We start from the raw sequence: 17,029 nt of genomic DNA, 5'->3' as shown, positions 1-17,029 counted from the left end.
ATAGCCCCAGTAATGACGCAGACAGAAGACTGAAGCTTTATTGAGCAAGAGACTGCTGGCCCGGGTCTAGGTTAGGAAAATGAGCGGGAAGGAGAGAGGGATCGACCTTTATGGCCCAGGGTCACCCAAGAGAGGAGCTAAGGCAGGGAAACCCTGGAAGGTGGGCCAGCCAGTGCATGCAGCCACATCACCACACTGACACAACTACTATCATGGCCCTCACCCACTCCACCCTCGTTCCCACCAGAGGCACTGCACTCTTCACTCTGACCCCAAACTTGTCCTCTTTGACTTTTTAATATTATTGTAAAAATCATCTCTTCAGTGCAGAAAACTAATAATTTACCCGAGAAGGCAGGTAATAAGGAATTAAAGGCAACAGAGCTTTGTTTATGGATCATAGAATCGTTGTCTAATTGTGAGTAGCAGGAGGAATCGACTTCCAATTTCACTCTTTCAACATTCGAGTGAGTGGTTTTTGGGATAAATCCAGCCTGGGCGCCAATGTGCCACACTCTGTATAATTCTTTGTGGTCCTTGTGCTCTACTACCAAAGAAGGCCCAGGGATGATCTGTGGTTGGCCATCATCCCCGTTAGCACAGCACCAGCGTCCAGGGTTCGAATCCACTGTTGTCTGGAAACAGTTTACACATTCTCCCCATGACCTGCATAGGTTTTCCCTGGGACTCCGGTCTCCTCCCTCCATTCCAAAAACATACAGGGGTGATTGGTTACATGGATATATTTTTAAAATTTAATTTATATTTTGACATACAGCACGGTAACAGGCCATTTCAGCCCACGAGTCCATGCTGCCCAATTACACCCAATTAACCGACATCCCCCGTGCATTTTGAAAGTGGGAGGAAATCAGAGCGCCCAGAGGAAACCCGTGCAGACACGGGGAGAACGTACAAACTCCTTACAGACAGCGTGGGATTCGAACCTGGGTCGCTGGCGCTGTAACAGCGTTGCACTAACTGGTGTCACCTACACCTGCTTGTTTGTGGGCTTCGTGGAGCAATCCATGCTGCAAGCCTACACAGACAAGGGCCCTCAACTCTTCCTCCACTATATTGATGACTACATCAGGGCTGCCTCCTGCACCCGCAATGAGCTTGTCAATTTCGCGGCCAATTTCCACCCTGATCTCCTACTCACCTGGTCCATCTCTGATAACACTCTCCTCTTCCTGGATCTCTCTGTCTCCATCTTGGGAGACAAGCATTTCACCGACATATACTACAAACCCATTAATTCCTACAACTAACTGGACTACACTTCCTCACACCTTGTCCCCTGCAAGAATTTCATCCCCTTCTCTCAATTTCTCCGTCTCCGCCGCATCTGTTCCTAAGATGAGGTTTTCCAGTCCAGAGTTTCTGAAATGTCTGCCTTCATCCACAAACGTGGCTTCCCTCCCACCACCATCAACTCAGCCCTCACCTGCATCTCCTCTATTTCCCGTTCATCTGCCCTGGCTCCTTCTGCCTCCAGAAGTAACAAACATAGAATCCCCCTCATCCTCACCTACCACCCCACCAGCCTCCACATCCAACACATCATCCACCAAAATTTCTGGCACTTAATACAGGACCACACGACCAGACACATCTTCCCCTCTCCTCCCTTCTCTGCATTCTGTAGGGACCGCTCCCTCATGCACATCCCTCCCCACCAATCACTCCCCTGGCATCTTTCTCTCTGCTTCCAGGAGGTGCCACACCTGCACCCATAACTCCTCCCCTTTCAAGAGAAGCAACACTTCATGTGTATCGGCAGGACTGATTTACTGCATCCGGTGCTCCCTTTATGGCCTTCTCTACATTGGAGAGACTGGGCGCAGACTGGGAGATCACTTTGCTGAACACCTTGATCCATTTGCACCAGTGACAGGGATCTTCCAGGAGCTAACCATTTCAGTTCTGTGTCACACTCCCACACTCACATATCTGCCCATGGCCTTATGCACTGTCCCACCAAGACCACTCTCAAATTGAAGGAACCACACCTGGTTTTCCATCTGGGTCCTCTCCAGCCAGATGACATTAACTCGACTTTTCCAGTTTCTGTTGACCTGCTCCTCCTCCCCCTTCCCTTCCCCTTTCTCCCTTCCTCCAGCCATCCCTCCTCCCCTTGATCACTGCTGTCCCCTCACTCCTCCACTTGCCTTTACGACCACACCTCCCTCTCCCACTCTTTTGTTTGGACACCTGTTGACATTTTTCCAAACCTTGATGAAGGGGTCTAGCCCGAAACATTGGTTATGTATTTTACCTTAGCTATATAAAGGGCACTGTTTGACCTGCTGAGTATCTCCAGCTTTGTGTGTCTTTACTTCAACCACGTGTGTCTGCAGACTTTCGTGTTTTGCTTCTTGCACTAACTTTGTTGCCCTTTAAACCAATATTGTGAATTAGTTCAATTGTAAGTAAAGCTGAATATTATTTTAGAATAAAACTAATAAAATTGACTTCCAAAATGTTAATGGCAGTATTTTCACAATTTGCTGTGCACCATTCCAATATTAACAAAGTCAAATGCCGTTAGTGACCTCATGAGGGTGCCAGACTCCATTCTTGGCAGTCAAGTTATTTGACTCAAGATGCTTCAGAACCAGTAAAGGCGATTACTGGTTAAAAGCAAGAAACTGCGAAGCTGGCCAAGTGGAGCTGGGATCATGGTCCATTTATGGATTTTGACAACTTTGAAAACCTCCTCAGTGAGTTTCAGATGAAAGTCAGACTGACTGCATGATTGTTGAGAGAGAGTGAATAATAACAAAAGGTGAATTGAAACATGATCTTTTGGCAGATGGAAAGAGATGATCTTACCAGTCACTTAATTTGGAAATAGTCCACTAACCCATTAAATTAACAAAGACCAAGAAACAAAACTATTTTAGAATAATGGCAATGAACATTTTCTATACGTGGCATCAGTAAGTAGGTATTCTGTGCCATGGTCTCTCAAAAGTACTGACTGCATTGTAACAATGTCACCTTCTTGCACTAAGGTAACTGTGACTAATTACCATCTTCTATATTTATTACCTCTTTTTAATTGGACCTTTACGATTGTGGTTTATTTTTTTACAAAGTACAGTAAAACCCTGGTTATCCACAATTCAAGCAACTGGCAGTCTCAAGCAACTGGCAAAAAAAAAAAGAAATCACACAAAATAGTTACAAAATACAGGAGTTTAAAATTGGTACGCCTCACTGTTAGTTCACCAATCACGCAACACACTGTCTCAAGCAACCGGAAATTTCACTTATCTGGCATCTACCAATCCCTAGGGTACTGGTTACTGGGGTTTTTATTCTATATGGCACTAGTTCATTATCATTATCCTATTGTGCATTATCACTTTAAGTATGTTTGAACAAATAGTTGGGGCATTGACAGAAATATTTAAAATTTCACTGGTCACGGGGGAGGTACCGGAGGTTTGGAGAGTGGTTCATGTTGTTACGCTGTTCAAAAAAGGATCCAAAAGTAAACCTGGCAATTATAGGCCTGTAAGTCTGATGTCGGTGGTGGGTAAATTAATGGAAAGTGTTCTTAGACATGGTATATTTGGAAGGACAGAGATTGATTCGGAGTAGTCAGCAGTGTTTTGTATGTGGAAGATCATGTTTAACAAATCTTATAGAATTTTTCGAGGAGGATACTAAAAGGTTGTTGAGGGGAAGGCAGACGATGTTGTCGATTTGGACTTTAGTAAGGCTTTTGGCAAGAGATTAGTAAGGAAAGTGGAAGCATTAGGTATTAATGATGAAGTAGTGAAATGGATTTAACAATGGTTGGATGGGAGATGCCAGAAAGTAGTGGTGGAAAATTGTTTGTCCAGTTGGAGGCCAGTAATGAGTGGATCTGCCTCAGGGATCAGTACTGGGTCTACTGCTGTTTATCATATATATTAACGATCTCGATGATAGGTGTGGTAATACACCACTAGCCTACTGCAGGGGGCAACCTGTGTACCTGCAGAAGAGCACTGGAAGACCAGGCAACACCTGGCCGGCTGTCAATAGCCACCAAGCCCCACCCAGTTGGCTGCCAATCACCCTCCGGGATATAAGCTAGATCCGGCCCCTTGAGGTCATTCTCAGAGCTTGCACAGCATTCTAATAGCTAGCTCTGTGGAAGTTTATGTAGAATAAAGGCTGTTGATCAGACTTTATGTTTTGTGTCTGCTTTCTGCTTGATAGCGCATCACAATTTATTCAACATAAAATTTGAAGCTGTAATGGAGAAGCTCCTGAGCGCCGGGAGCTTCGAAGTCAACCCATGCCATCCGGAAGCACAGGCACACTTTGAATCTGGAAGCACACAGTTGAAGCAATCATCGAGGCACACGCCGACGACATCCTAGACTCTGATGGAAAAGGCTCATCTTACTCCACTTGAAGCTGGGTCCCTGAGCTTTCCAGGCCCTCAAAAACTGCTCCGGGTACTCTGAAGTGATAAACACCCTAGAAACCATGTACAAACCTCCCACAAATGGCTTTGCGAGGTACCTTCTGAGTATTCATGCCCAGCAGCCTGGAGAGACAGCTGACTCCTACCTGTGAGCCCTACGTGAGTTAGCCTGACTGTGTCTGGCAGAACCCGTGGTGAATGAAAGGGAGTTCAAAAGGTTGATCAGGGATGCCTATGTTCGGGGTCTACACTTGAGAGCCTTCAGGCAGAAGCTGCTGGAGGACAATATCTATTTCCTGGCCAAAACAGTGGAGGTAGTCTGAACCCTAGAGGCAGCAGCCCTGCACACCGAAGCCTTGGCTTCCCCAGGTCTCCATGTGGTCAGCACAGACAAAAGCTGTGGCCCAAAACCAGACGGTGGATAAGAACATCGGTGCTGCGGGCACCCCATGCCCTTGTAAGTACTGTGGGTCCTGGTGTGGATCAGATCAATGATCGCGCCAACATTGCCTGGCCAGAAATCAGTACTGCTCAAGATGTGGCAATAAAGGTCATTTCGCTAAAGAGTGCCTTTCAAAGCCTGCTGGCAGCTCAGGGATCCTCTATGACCAGGCCCCCTCCCACCCAGTCCCAGCCACATGTAAATGCTGGGCAATGCCATTGCCCCCACAGCAACCTCTGGCCTCCCCAACCTCGGCAGCCTTACTTCTGGCCTTACCGGTAACAATTGCCGCATGCATGCCATGTGCCGGACTAGCCCTTGACCTTGCCAGTGCCGCCCCTCTAAGACGCCACGCCTGCAGACTACAATGATGTCACTTCCGCCGCCAATGATGATGTCACTAGCACTGACGGCTGACAGTGCAACGTCACTTCCCCCAGCGCAACCAGCGCAGATGGGGAAGAAGGCCAGCCATGATGCCGTCACGCACCCCCACGTGGCACTGATATCTTGTGCTGGACAGGCACCACAGCCACCCGGGTCATCCCTGGCCTACAACGAGCACAGCACTGGAGATGATGTGGTCAACACAGTCGCTGACCAGACTGCCCTACCGATGCACCCCATGCCTCCGGACGCCGCCTATCACCTCACTGGGTTCAGGCTCCTGATCATGCCCAAACTCTGCGCCCCAGTCCTCCTGGGCTTAGACTTCCAATGCCATCTGCAGAGCATCACCTTCACCTTCAGGGGCCCCCTGCCCCCACACGCTCCACAGTGCACCGTCCAACCAGCCCCGGCTAACCTGTGGCCTCTCCACACTGTGCATCACCCCTCCCACCCTCTTCTCATACATCATACTAGACTGCAAGCTGATAGCCGCCAGAAGTAGGTGCTATTGCACCATGGACAGAGACTTCATTAGGACGGAGGTGCAGTAGCTTCTGGCAAAAGGTGTCATAGAGCCCAGCAACAGCCCATGGAGAGTCCAAGTCCTGGTGGCCAAGGACGGTCATGGATTACAGCCAGATAATCAACCAGTACACCCAGTTGGATGCCTACCCCTTATTAAGGATAGCCGACATGGTAAATGAGATAGCCCATTACTGGGTCCTCTCCACAAATGAACTGGTCAGCCTATCACCAACTCCCCATCCACCTGCAGGACAAGCTCTATACCACCTTTGAGGTGGACAGGGGTCTGTACCAGTTCTGCCGAGGTTTGTTTGGGTTACAAAAGGGGTCTCTGTCTTCTAGCGGGAGATGGATCGGATGGTAGACCGGCACAAGCTAAAGGCGACTTTCCCGTACCTGGATAATGTCACCATCTCAGCCATGACCAGCAGGATGCCAACCTGGAGAAATTTCTCCGGACAGCCAAGGAGCTAAACCTCACTTACAACAAAGAGAAGTGCATGTTCAGAACCACCCACCTCACCATCCTGGGGAACATCATGGTACATAGTGTCATTGGGCCAGATCCAGAATGGATGCGCCCATTAAAGGACCTGCCCCCCTTTGCTCAAAGCCCTCTGCAGGTGCCTTGGCTTATACTCCCACTACTAACAGTGGGTTCTCCACTTCTCAGACAAGGTCCACCCACTGGCCCAGGTCACAACTTTTCCTCTCCCATCCGAGGTGCAGGCAGCCTTCACGCGCATCAGACAGGATATCGCAGGTGCCACGATGCATGCCGTGTACGACGACTCCCCCTTCAAGGTGGAGAACGCTACCTCTGATGTGGCTCTTCCTGATATCCTGAACCAGAAGGGGAACTTTGTCACCTTAATCTCCAGGACCATCCATGGTTCCGAGCTAGGGCACTCTGCCATTGAAAAGGAGGCCCAGGTGATTGTGGAAGCAGTCTGTCACTGGCACCATTACCTGGCCAGCAAGAGGTTCACCCTCCTCACTGACCAGTGGGCCATGGCATTCATGTTCAACACCACCCACAGGGGCAAGATCAGGAATGATAAGATCTTGCGCTGGAGAGTCAATCTGGCAACGTACAGCTACAACATCCAGTATCGTCCGGGGAAGTTTAACAACTCCCTCAATGCCCTCTCACTCCTCAACAACCAGCTGAATGTTTTGATTTCTAATCTTATACTTACCATATTTACTTCTGTATCTGTAATAATAATTATTATATATTTGGCATCAATGTCTATTATAATAATTAGGCATTTTTGATTTGTAGTTAATTTTGTGCCTATCCACTTAAGAAAGTATTGTTTGTAGTGTTACCATAGTGATTATGACATCATATGTTGTAATATCCGAGCGGACCAAGAGTTTACATCTCATTCTTCAAAGATTTATGAAGGGGACATTAGTTCGAGATATTTTTCTTTGAATTAATCTTATTTCATCTTAATTCATCTTATTTTGTCATTTCTTTTATCTATTTAAAGTTGAATATTGTTATATCATTAAACAGTAAATACTTTGTTTATTCATTATTATGAAAATCCTAGTGCAAAGTTATGCAAAATGTTTATCTGTTTTATCAACAAATTAAAGCTACTTAAAACTTCATCTACAAAGTTTGGTTTATTGGATTAATAAGATAGTAATTCAGAATATCGTCCTTACATTTCCTTGAAGATGATGTGTTCTGAAATTGGGAAATAATAGAACTTGGAAAGTTTTGTCTAGAGGTTGGGAGGCAAATACGGGTGTGTGTGTGTGAGTGTGTGTGTGTGAGAGTGTATGTGTATGTGTGTGTGTGTGTGTGTGTGTGTGTGAGAGTGTATGTGTGTGTATGAGAGTGTGTGTATATGTATATGTATGTGTGTGCGCATGTGTGTGTGTATGCAGGTCTATATGTGTGTGTGCGTGTGTGTGTGTGTATGGGGGGTGGGGGCGTATGTGAGCCCAGTGTGCACAACATGCCATATTGAACAATGCCTCTCAGCTGGGACAGTGTTGAATCCTATGACCTTGGCTCTCTGCCATATCTTGATATGACAAAGAGTGAATTAACATTTAGGGCAATGGGGACCTCAGGAGAAAGCTGCAATAGATCGTTTATTTGGAAGCTCTGGTTCTGCTTCAGTTAAATTTGTAGGCATTCAAACACAAAATCACATGACCTTCATCAATAAGCATTGTTATTTTGTGACGAATCTCCAACAAAACTGTTTTACTTTTAGGGAAGGTCGTCTTTGGGGAACCTATTGCAGCCAGTCTTGGGACTGATGGGACTTCCTACTGGGACAAAGACTGGCGCAAAGCTGCAGGCCATGTCATGGGCCCTCCACTCAGACCTGACCCCACTACACCAGGATATCTCATGGACCTGCTGGCAAAGTGAGTACTGTCAAAACACACTTCAAAAAGAAACGTTAATTGCAGAATGAAGATGAGCAGCACAGCACTGTTAATAATACTCCGTCCCTATTTAACAAACATGTCCAGAAATCAGACCTCATATTGCTCGTTTGCTTTATTGTTATTTGTTGCAGACTGAAACAGAATTGGCAAAGATTCTGGGCTGCATCTTGCTGCAGTAGACATCAGTTGGGCACTTGGAGTCAAAATTGACACAGAGGTGCAGTTAACATCAGGGGTGCAGTGAAGGAGACCAGGTTCACGTGGTGTTGTCTTTCACTAGTCATGACATGCTGGAACTAGGTAGTGATGTTTTTTCTTTTGCTCGAGGTAAATCCATGCAGAGCTCTTGCTGGGACAATGTGATTCCACCTGGAAGCAGTTTGTCACTGGTTCATCCCCAAATGATGACTTGCTGTCTGATCCAGTACTGGGCTCCCAACGTAGTGGCACCATAAAACATCCCCTCCCTCTTTCTTTCACCCCCACAGAGACACTTGCCTTGTTGTCCTGGGACATCCTGGGCAAAAGGTCCCCTGACCTTCAACACCAATTCTAACTCTCATTTAATCCTGCATCTACAATCTCAACTTCGTCCATGCATCCACAGCATAAGTAAAATTATGAGAGGTTTAGACAGGGTGGACACCCAGAAACTTTCTCCTGGGGTGACAGTAGGGAACACCAAACAACATCTGTTTATAGTGAGTGGAGGAAAGTTCAGGGGAGATGTCAGAAGTAGGTGTTTTACACAGGGAGTAGTGAGCGGATTGCATTGCCGGGAGTGGTTATGGAGGTTCGTACATTAGGGACTCTTTGATAAGAACAATACAGGATTATGGCTGTGAGGTAGGAAACATTGAGAATGTTGGGTTTTAGGTTTCCTTAGGTCGGCACAACATTGTGGGCTGAAGGGCCTGCTCTGTGATGTTCTGTGCCTCCAATGTTGTAAGGGCTTTGGAGATGAATTCCCAAACCTTCCACTCACTTCTTGAACACTCTTCCTTTTCAAGCCTTACCCATGGTTACATATGCTTTTTGCTAATTCCCTTTGTACCTCCCTGCTTAGGCAGCTTTGGGCACAATATCCTCTCCATTCGTCTATCTGGCTCTGATGTTAAAACAACAAGTGCACTGCTGTCAGACTGTGTCAGAGCCAACAGGACACATTGGCGCAGCAATGCCATTTTTGAAGATGAATTTAAAGGCTGCTAATTATACAGTGAAGGTATTTTTCTTTTCTTTGGCTTGGCTTCGCGGACGAAGATTTATGGAGGGGGTAAAAGTCCACGTCAGCTGCAGGCTCGTTTGTGGCTGACAAGTCCGATGCGGGACAGGCAGACACGGTTGCAGCGGCTGCAGGGGAAAATTGGTTGGTTGGGGTTGGGTGTTGGGTTTTTCCTCCTTTGCCTTTTGTTAGTGAGGTGGGCTCTGCGGTCTTCTTCAAAGGAGGTTGCTGCCCGCCAAACTGTGAGGCGCCAAGATGCACAGTTTGAGGCGTTATAAGCCCACTGGCGGTGGTCAATGTGGCAGGCACCAAGAGATTTCTTTAGGCAATCCTTGTACCTTTTCTTTGGTGCACCTCTGTCACGGTGGCCAGTGGAGAGCTCGCCATATAACACGATCTTGGGAAGGCGATGGTCCTCCATTCTGGAGACGTGACCCACCCAGCGCAGCTGGATCTTCAGCAGCGTGGACCCGATGCTGTCGACCTCTGCCATCTCGAGTACTTCGACGTTAGGGATGAAAGCGCTCCAATGGATGTTGAGGATGGAGCGGAGACAACGCTGGTGGAAGCGTTCTAGGAGCCGTAGGTGATGCCGGTAGAGGACCCATGATTCGGAGCCGAACAGGAGTGTGGGTATGACAACGGCTCTGTATACGCTTATCTTTGTGAGGTTTTTCAGTTGGTTGTTTTTCCAGACTCTTTTGTGTAGTCTTCCAAAGGCGCTATTTGCCTTGGCGAGTCTGTTGTCTATCTCATCGTCGATCCTTGCATCTGATGAAATGGTGCAGCCGAGATAGGTAAACTGGTTGACCGTTTTGAGTTTTGTGTGCCCGATGGAGATGTGGGGGGGCTGGTAGTCATGGTGGGGAGCTGGCTGATGGAGGACCTCAGTTTTCTTCAGGCTGACTTCCAGGCCAAACATTTTGGCAGTTTCCGCAAAGCAGGACGTCAAGCGCTGAAGAGCTGGCTCTGAATGGGCAACTAAAGCAGCATCGTCTGCAAAGAGTAGTTCACGGACAATATATAACCATATAACAATTACATTATGGACATCTCGGCCCCTCTAGGCCATACCGATTTAAGTGAACTCCACTAGTCCCACCTACCCACTCCCTGCCCATAACCCTCCAATCCCCTCACATCCATGCACTCATCCAACCTTTCTTAAAAGACAAAATTGACCCTGCTGCAACCACCTCTTCGGGAAGGTCATTCCACTCAGCCACCAATCTCTAAGTGAAGAAGTTTCCCCGCATATTACTCCTAAACTTTTGCCCCCTAACCCTTAACTTATGACCCCTCATTCCAATCTCACCTACCCTCAAGGGGAAGAACCTATTCACATCTACTCTGTCTATGCCCCATATAATTTTAAATACCTCTATCAAATCCCCCCCCCTCAACCTTCTATGCTTCAATGAAAAAAGACCCAGTCTAATCAATCTTTCTTTGTATTCTGCAATCCAGGCAACATTTTAGTAAATCTTCTCTGCACCCTCTCTAGCTTATTGATATCCTTCCTATAATTTGGGGATCAGAACTGCACACAATATTCCAAACTTGGCCTCACCAATGCCTTGAACAGTCTCATCATCACCTCCCAGCTCCTATATTCTATGCTATAATTTATAAAGGCCAGAAACCTTCTTCACCACTTTAAACATTGATTAACTGTTATTCCAAGATCTCTCTGTTGCTCTGCATTCCTCAATGCCCTCCCCTTCACTACATGTGTCCTGTTTTGATTATTCTTCCCAAAATGAAGCACCTCACACTTATCTACATTAAACTCCATCTGCCATCTTTCAGTCCAAATCCTTATGCAGTCCCTGAAAACCATCTGCACTACCCACAACTCCCACTATTTTTGTATCATCTGCATATTTACTAACCCAGTTTACCACTCCATTATCCAAATCATTAATATAAATGACAAACAACAAGGGACCTAACACCGCTCTCTGAGGCACACCGCTCATCACCAGCTTCCATCCACCATGACTCTCTGGTGTCTATCTTCTAACCACTGTTAAACCTATCTCAGCATTAATACCTAGTGCCTGAACCTTCCTTACCAACCTTCCATGTAGAACCATATCGAAGACCTTACTGAAATCCATATAAACTACATCTACTGCTCTACCCTCATCAACCTTCCTAGTCACCTCTTCAAAAAATTCAACTTGATTGGTCAAACATGACCTTCCTCACACAAATCCATGTTGGGTGTCCCTGATCAGTCCTGTCCCTCTAGATACATATACATGTTATCTCTAAGAAAACTTTCCATTAGTTTACTGACATCAAACTTACTGGCCTATAATTGCTGGGCCTATATCTGGAGCCCTTTTTAAACAGAGGAACCATATTTGCGACACAAAGTAGAACTGAAACCCAGAGAAAACAAAAGCCTTCATGCTTGATATCACAGTTTTAAAAACCCTGTGCATTTCTATAACAGCTTGATTGATGGCACTTTTAACCCGTGGAAGAGGAAGGTCATTGGGGTGTTTGCCCAGACAACCTCTGGCAATTATATCAAACGCTCTGCTGGAGGAACTCAGCAGGTCAGGCAGTGTCTGAGTTTCAAGTCAGATTGTGACATCAAATACTGAAAATGTTCTGACCCGAAACATCGACCATTTTGTTTCTCCCAGAGGTGCTGTTCCCAGATTGTGCTTAGCTTCAGATTCCTGGCACTCAAGTAATTAAATACTACATGTGTCACATGGCAACCATGGAAAATATTCTTTAACCCACTGCTGCTGATGTCCTTCCCTCCTGTTCATCCCCATGTACGTGAATGGATCAGGATTCTTCCTTCAACCGAAGGCTGTGGTGAAGCAGTACTTGGTGGACTTGACTATCCCATCGTTTCTCTGTTTCCCATAGTGATGACCTGTCAGTGACAGGAACAGATAATTGCACGTTCAATGGCTGCCAGAAGGCCTTGGGAAAGGATGACTTCACGAAGATTCCAAATGGAGTGAATGGTGTGGAAGACAGGATGTCCATCATTTGGGAGAAAGGAGTGGTAAGTGTCACTTCAAGGTCAAGTTTCTTATCACCTGACTGTACATATACAACCTGATGCAACAGTGTTTCTCCGCACCACTGTGCACACACATTCACTCACAATGCACAAATAAAATAACCCTATAACAATTTACAGTACGGAAACAGGCCATATTACACCAATTTACGTGAAATTCCACTAGTTCTACCTACCCACACCCATGTCCATAACCCTCCAACCCCCTCACATCCATGTACTCTCTTAAATGACGGAATTGAATAATCACAAATATATGTAAAATAAATACATATAAATATTTTGGGATGATTTGCTGGCTTCAGGATACTGTTCATCGATCTTACAGCTTGTGGGAGAAGCTTGGCAGTCTTGATTTTAAGGTTCCTCTACCTCCTTCCAGATGGTGGTAGGTCAAAGATATTTTGAGCCCTAATTTTAGCAATGCTCCCAATAAATGTTATCAGTAAAGGAAAGGAAGACCCCAGTGATCCTCAGTGGTTTTGATGATCCTCTGTATTGCCTTCTGGCCCAATGCTTTACAGCTACTGTACCACAAAATGACGCAGCCAGACAGGACGCTCTCTGTCGTGCTCCTGTAAAATGTGGCCAAGATGGGGGCCAGTAGCCTCAGCCTCCTCAACCTCCTTAGGAAGTGTCGGCGCCACTGCACCTTCCTGACTAATGAGGAGAAGTTGAGGGTCCAGGATAGGTTGTCATTTATATCCAGACAAGGGAACTTCCTGCTCTCCACAACAGAAGCTTTGATGTTCAGTGGAAGATGGTCGATCTTTGACCTCCTGAAGTCCACAATCATCTTTGATTTATCCACATTGAGACTTGTTGAGGAATAATTGACAATAACTGAACAAGAGATACAAATGTTCAGGGTAGTTTCTTTTTGTGGTGGGAGGAAGGAATTCACATTCTGCTTAGGGCTGCTCCATAACTAACATCTAATTAATTTGTGCTTTTATTCTTTCATTTGTTCGTTCCTTTCTTTCCTCCATCCCCCTTCTTTCTCCTTTTGAAATCGACTGTGGCTTCCAGCTGGATCTGTTCATCAGCATATGGAGTAATTGGAATCTCCTGATCCATTAATCTTTGCAGTTCTCACATAAGTGAACCAGCTTTTCTTGCCTAATTATAACCAAGTAATTTGAAAACTAGTCACATGGTTGTCCCTCAAAGGTAGCAGATTTAAAGCATGAGCTCACAATTTAATTATTTACTCAACACACCAGTTTCTGCATTGACACAAGAATATTTTCTTTTGTCCATGCTGCTTTACGCCAATTTTATTTCAATTGTTACGAGCCCAGAGGACACCAAAACCCAGCAGCAATAGATATTCACAAAGACAAATGGTTACTTAAACAAAAGTTGCTTTTAATTATCTTTAAACATGAAAACAGTATCACAATTTAACTTATCACTATTGATTTACTTAACCTAACTTAACCCCTTCTAATTCTAAGCGCACATGTATGTAATGTGTGTGTAAGTTCAGAAAAGTTCTTTGGTTCACTGTCCAATCTCACTTCTCATTCATCCAAGTTCACTGGTTGCAGGCAATTCTTATACTGTGCATAGAATTTAACATGTATAAAGTTCACCAGGCTTTGGTGCTTGAAAGGTACATGGTTACCACTCAGTTTTTAGAGAGAGATTTGTTGTTCTAGGACATCCACAACTGATGTACTTCCATCAGCTACTTCCATGTCTTCCTGACAAAACTTGTCCCTTCAGAATTCTCTAGATAATGACCACTTTCTTTCAGGTCACCACAGAGTTCCTTTTTGTTTCACTTATTCCAAGTGAAACATTAGACAGCCAGTTCTCTCCTCTTGCATGAACCACAAGGGCTTTGACCAGGCCATCTTCCAAAATTGGAATTCCATAAGCTTGTCAGCTTATCCCAGCTGCACTTGCTGGCTGCAATATGGTACAAGATCTCATTCTCTCTCTCTCTCTCTCTCTCTCTCTCTCTCTCTCTCTCTCTCTCTCTCTCTCTCTCTCCCTCTCTCCCTCTCTCCCTCTCTCTCTCTCTCTCTCTCTCACTCCCTCTCTCTCTCTCTCTCTCTCTCTCTCACTCCCTCTCTCTCTCTCTCTCTCTCGCTCTCTCTCTCTCTCTCTCTCTCCCTCTCTCCCTCTCTCTCTCTCTCTCTCTCTCACTCCCTCTCTCTCTCTCTCTCTCTCTCTCTCTCACTCCCTCTCTCTCTCTCTCTCTCTCGCTCTCTCTCTCTCTCTCTCTCAGAGAGAAAGCCTGTTTGACTCTCTCTGCTTGTAAAACCACATGACCCTGTTACAACAGCTCTAGACAGAAGGCAGCTCTGACAAACTCTTTCATCTGTTGCCTTTTTGTAAGCAACAATCCATTAGTGAAGTCTCTTGGGCACTCTCTAAAGCTCTTGCAAAAGTTCTGAGACCCCAACATGTCTAGCATGGGGCAGAACTTCAGTATTTCAAATAAGATCTGTTTTAAAGTGTTTGTATGTGACCTACTCTTACAAACCTTTCCCAATTTATCTCATAGAAACATATCTATATTCTCTGTCACACAATTAAATCATCATTCATGTGCTGGATAACTTGGTGAAGGGATCCAGTGGGAAACATCGGCGATTCCTTCTCTCCCACTGATGCTGCTTGACCTGCTGAGATCCTCCAGCAGACTGTACTAGATTATTGTCATAACCCATCTTGCTTGCATACTGCCTTCAGGAAGAGAATCAGCATTCTGATCAGGCCTGGTGACTTGAGACCTGTCAATGAGGGCAATGAGGGATGAGCAGTGTTTGCCAGTACTGGAGTCAAGGGCAAAGGAATTTAAGGGGAGACGTGATGTGTGGAGAAAGTATTAGTTCCAGGGCGACAGGGAAGTATGAGGAAGAGGGCAACCCAAGAACTTATGGTGTGAAGAGCTGGCTGAGTGGCCTCCTGCTTAATCATCAGGAGGGGCAGCGCAGTCCACCATTCTGAACAAATACCGTACAACTCCGATTATCCAAAATCCCCAGTTATCCAAAAATGTTTCAAAATTTTGGACAAATGAGAATATCAGCAATCCTTTAAGAGCTGAACTGTCTGGGGACGTTGGGCTGCTGATGGCAAGTGGGAACCTTGGGATCCTGGCAGGAACGGGGCCTCAGTGGGGAGGTGTCGGTGATCAGCAGTGGCCAGCATATTTTTTTTTGGTGAGAACTAAACATTATCTTAATGCTTAAAAGGTCTTCCCTTTGTAGTTGTTTGAACACTGTGAGAAGTGATTTGCTGTTGCTATTGGGCTGTTCTCCGAAAAAAACGTTATCTGACATAGGCCTGGTCCCAACCATTTCAGATAATGGAAGTTGTACTGTAAATGAGAAATTCAAGTGAGACATTCCTGATTTTCCAAGGTTCAATTATGAAAGTGCGTAATTATAGTAAAATCTCTGCTATCAGGCACCTATGGGGGTTGTTAGATACCAGATAAGTGTATTTTCCGGTTGCTTGAGCTTACTCTTCTAAAGCCTAACAAATACACCTACATTTAGAATAAACAGTTTAAAAGACAAAAATATGACACTGTACTTACACTGAACAAACTTCACCTGCATGAATATATAAACCTTAAAGCATTTTACTTTATTTTCAGTCACTTTCTTTGAAAACATTTAACTGCCGCTGCATCTGCAGGTTCCTCCCCCTCCAGGGAGCTTTTAGAAAGACAAACAATAACATTATAGATAATTAGCCCCCCTCCCCCCCAAGTTTTCAGATAAAACCTCTGATTAAGCAGGGAGAAGAAACCACTTTAAGAGAGTCACCCCAACGGCGAGCGGCATCAACCAGTTCTTCAACATGGGCAACGCCATTGCTGTTTCACACAACTTTATTCAAACAGCTGCTATGAATAAAACACGACCAAGGCCCTCTGCTGGCTGGATATTGGCTCCAATCTTCACCAAAGGTTCTTGTGTTACTTCAAGGAACATTTACAATTTTAAACTTTATTTTTTACCCGTTATTTTATTCTTATCTATTTTAATGTTTTAAATTTATTTTCCTCTTGTTTTTCTGGTTGCTTGAACTGCAGTTAGCAGAGGTTTTACAGCACTTCATAAATATGCAACAGGACATCCTGTGAATGTAACAGAATATGTAATGTGCAACAAAAGCTGTACAAAGGGGCTATTATAGAGCCTTAATGGCTACACTATAAAAGTATTTCAGGGACTGGAGGAGTTTAAGACATGACCTTATTGAAGGTAAGTCTGTGAGACGGAAAAAGTCCTTAATCTTCAGAAGAGGATAAACATACTGACCATAACTATTTTTAAATATTTTGCAAAAATGGTTTTAAAATTAGAGTAACTGAATTCTACAATGTGTTTATTCAAAGGAATTAAATGTGTTCTGAATTGCTTATGGGTACAGTGACCAGGAGACACATAGGGGAGATTCCAGACATTGGAACCTGCGGCTAACCACACTCTGCTTCAGGAACTCGGCAGGTCGAGCAGTGGGGAAAATCAGAATGGAAACGTATCGAACCAATGGCCTTCATCAGGTCTTGGTAAAGGGTTT

At 45.2% G+C, this 17,029-nt stretch overlaps 1 protein-coding gene across 3 annotated transcripts in view; it reads left to right on the top strand.

Moving 5' to 3' along the window:
* Positions 1-17,029, top strand: part of dpys (dihydropyrimidinase) — a 104,286-nt gene that overhangs the window by 57,480 nt on the left and 29,777 nt on the right. For all 3 annotated transcript variants that reach the window (XM_069920256.1, XM_069920258.1, XM_069920257.1), the window contains exons 5-6: positions 8,024-8,180; positions 12,322-12,463. In XM_069920256.1, coding sequence (XP_069776357.1) covers positions 8,024-8,180; positions 12,322-12,463 — 299 coding nt within the window. The remainder of the gene's footprint in view (positions 1-8,023; positions 8,181-12,321; positions 12,464-17,029) is intronic.

The sequence above is a fragment of the Narcine bancroftii genome, chromosome 2, assembly GCF_036971445.1.
Source record: "Narcine bancroftii isolate sNarBan1 chromosome 2, sNarBan1.hap1, whole genome shotgun sequence".
Classification (NCBI taxonomy): Eukaryota; Metazoa; Chordata; class Chondrichthyes; order Torpediniformes; family Narcinidae; genus Narcine; species Narcine bancroftii.
The sequence above is the reverse complement of the archived record's forward strand: the minus strand, read 5'-3'. Positions and strand labels throughout refer to the sequence as shown.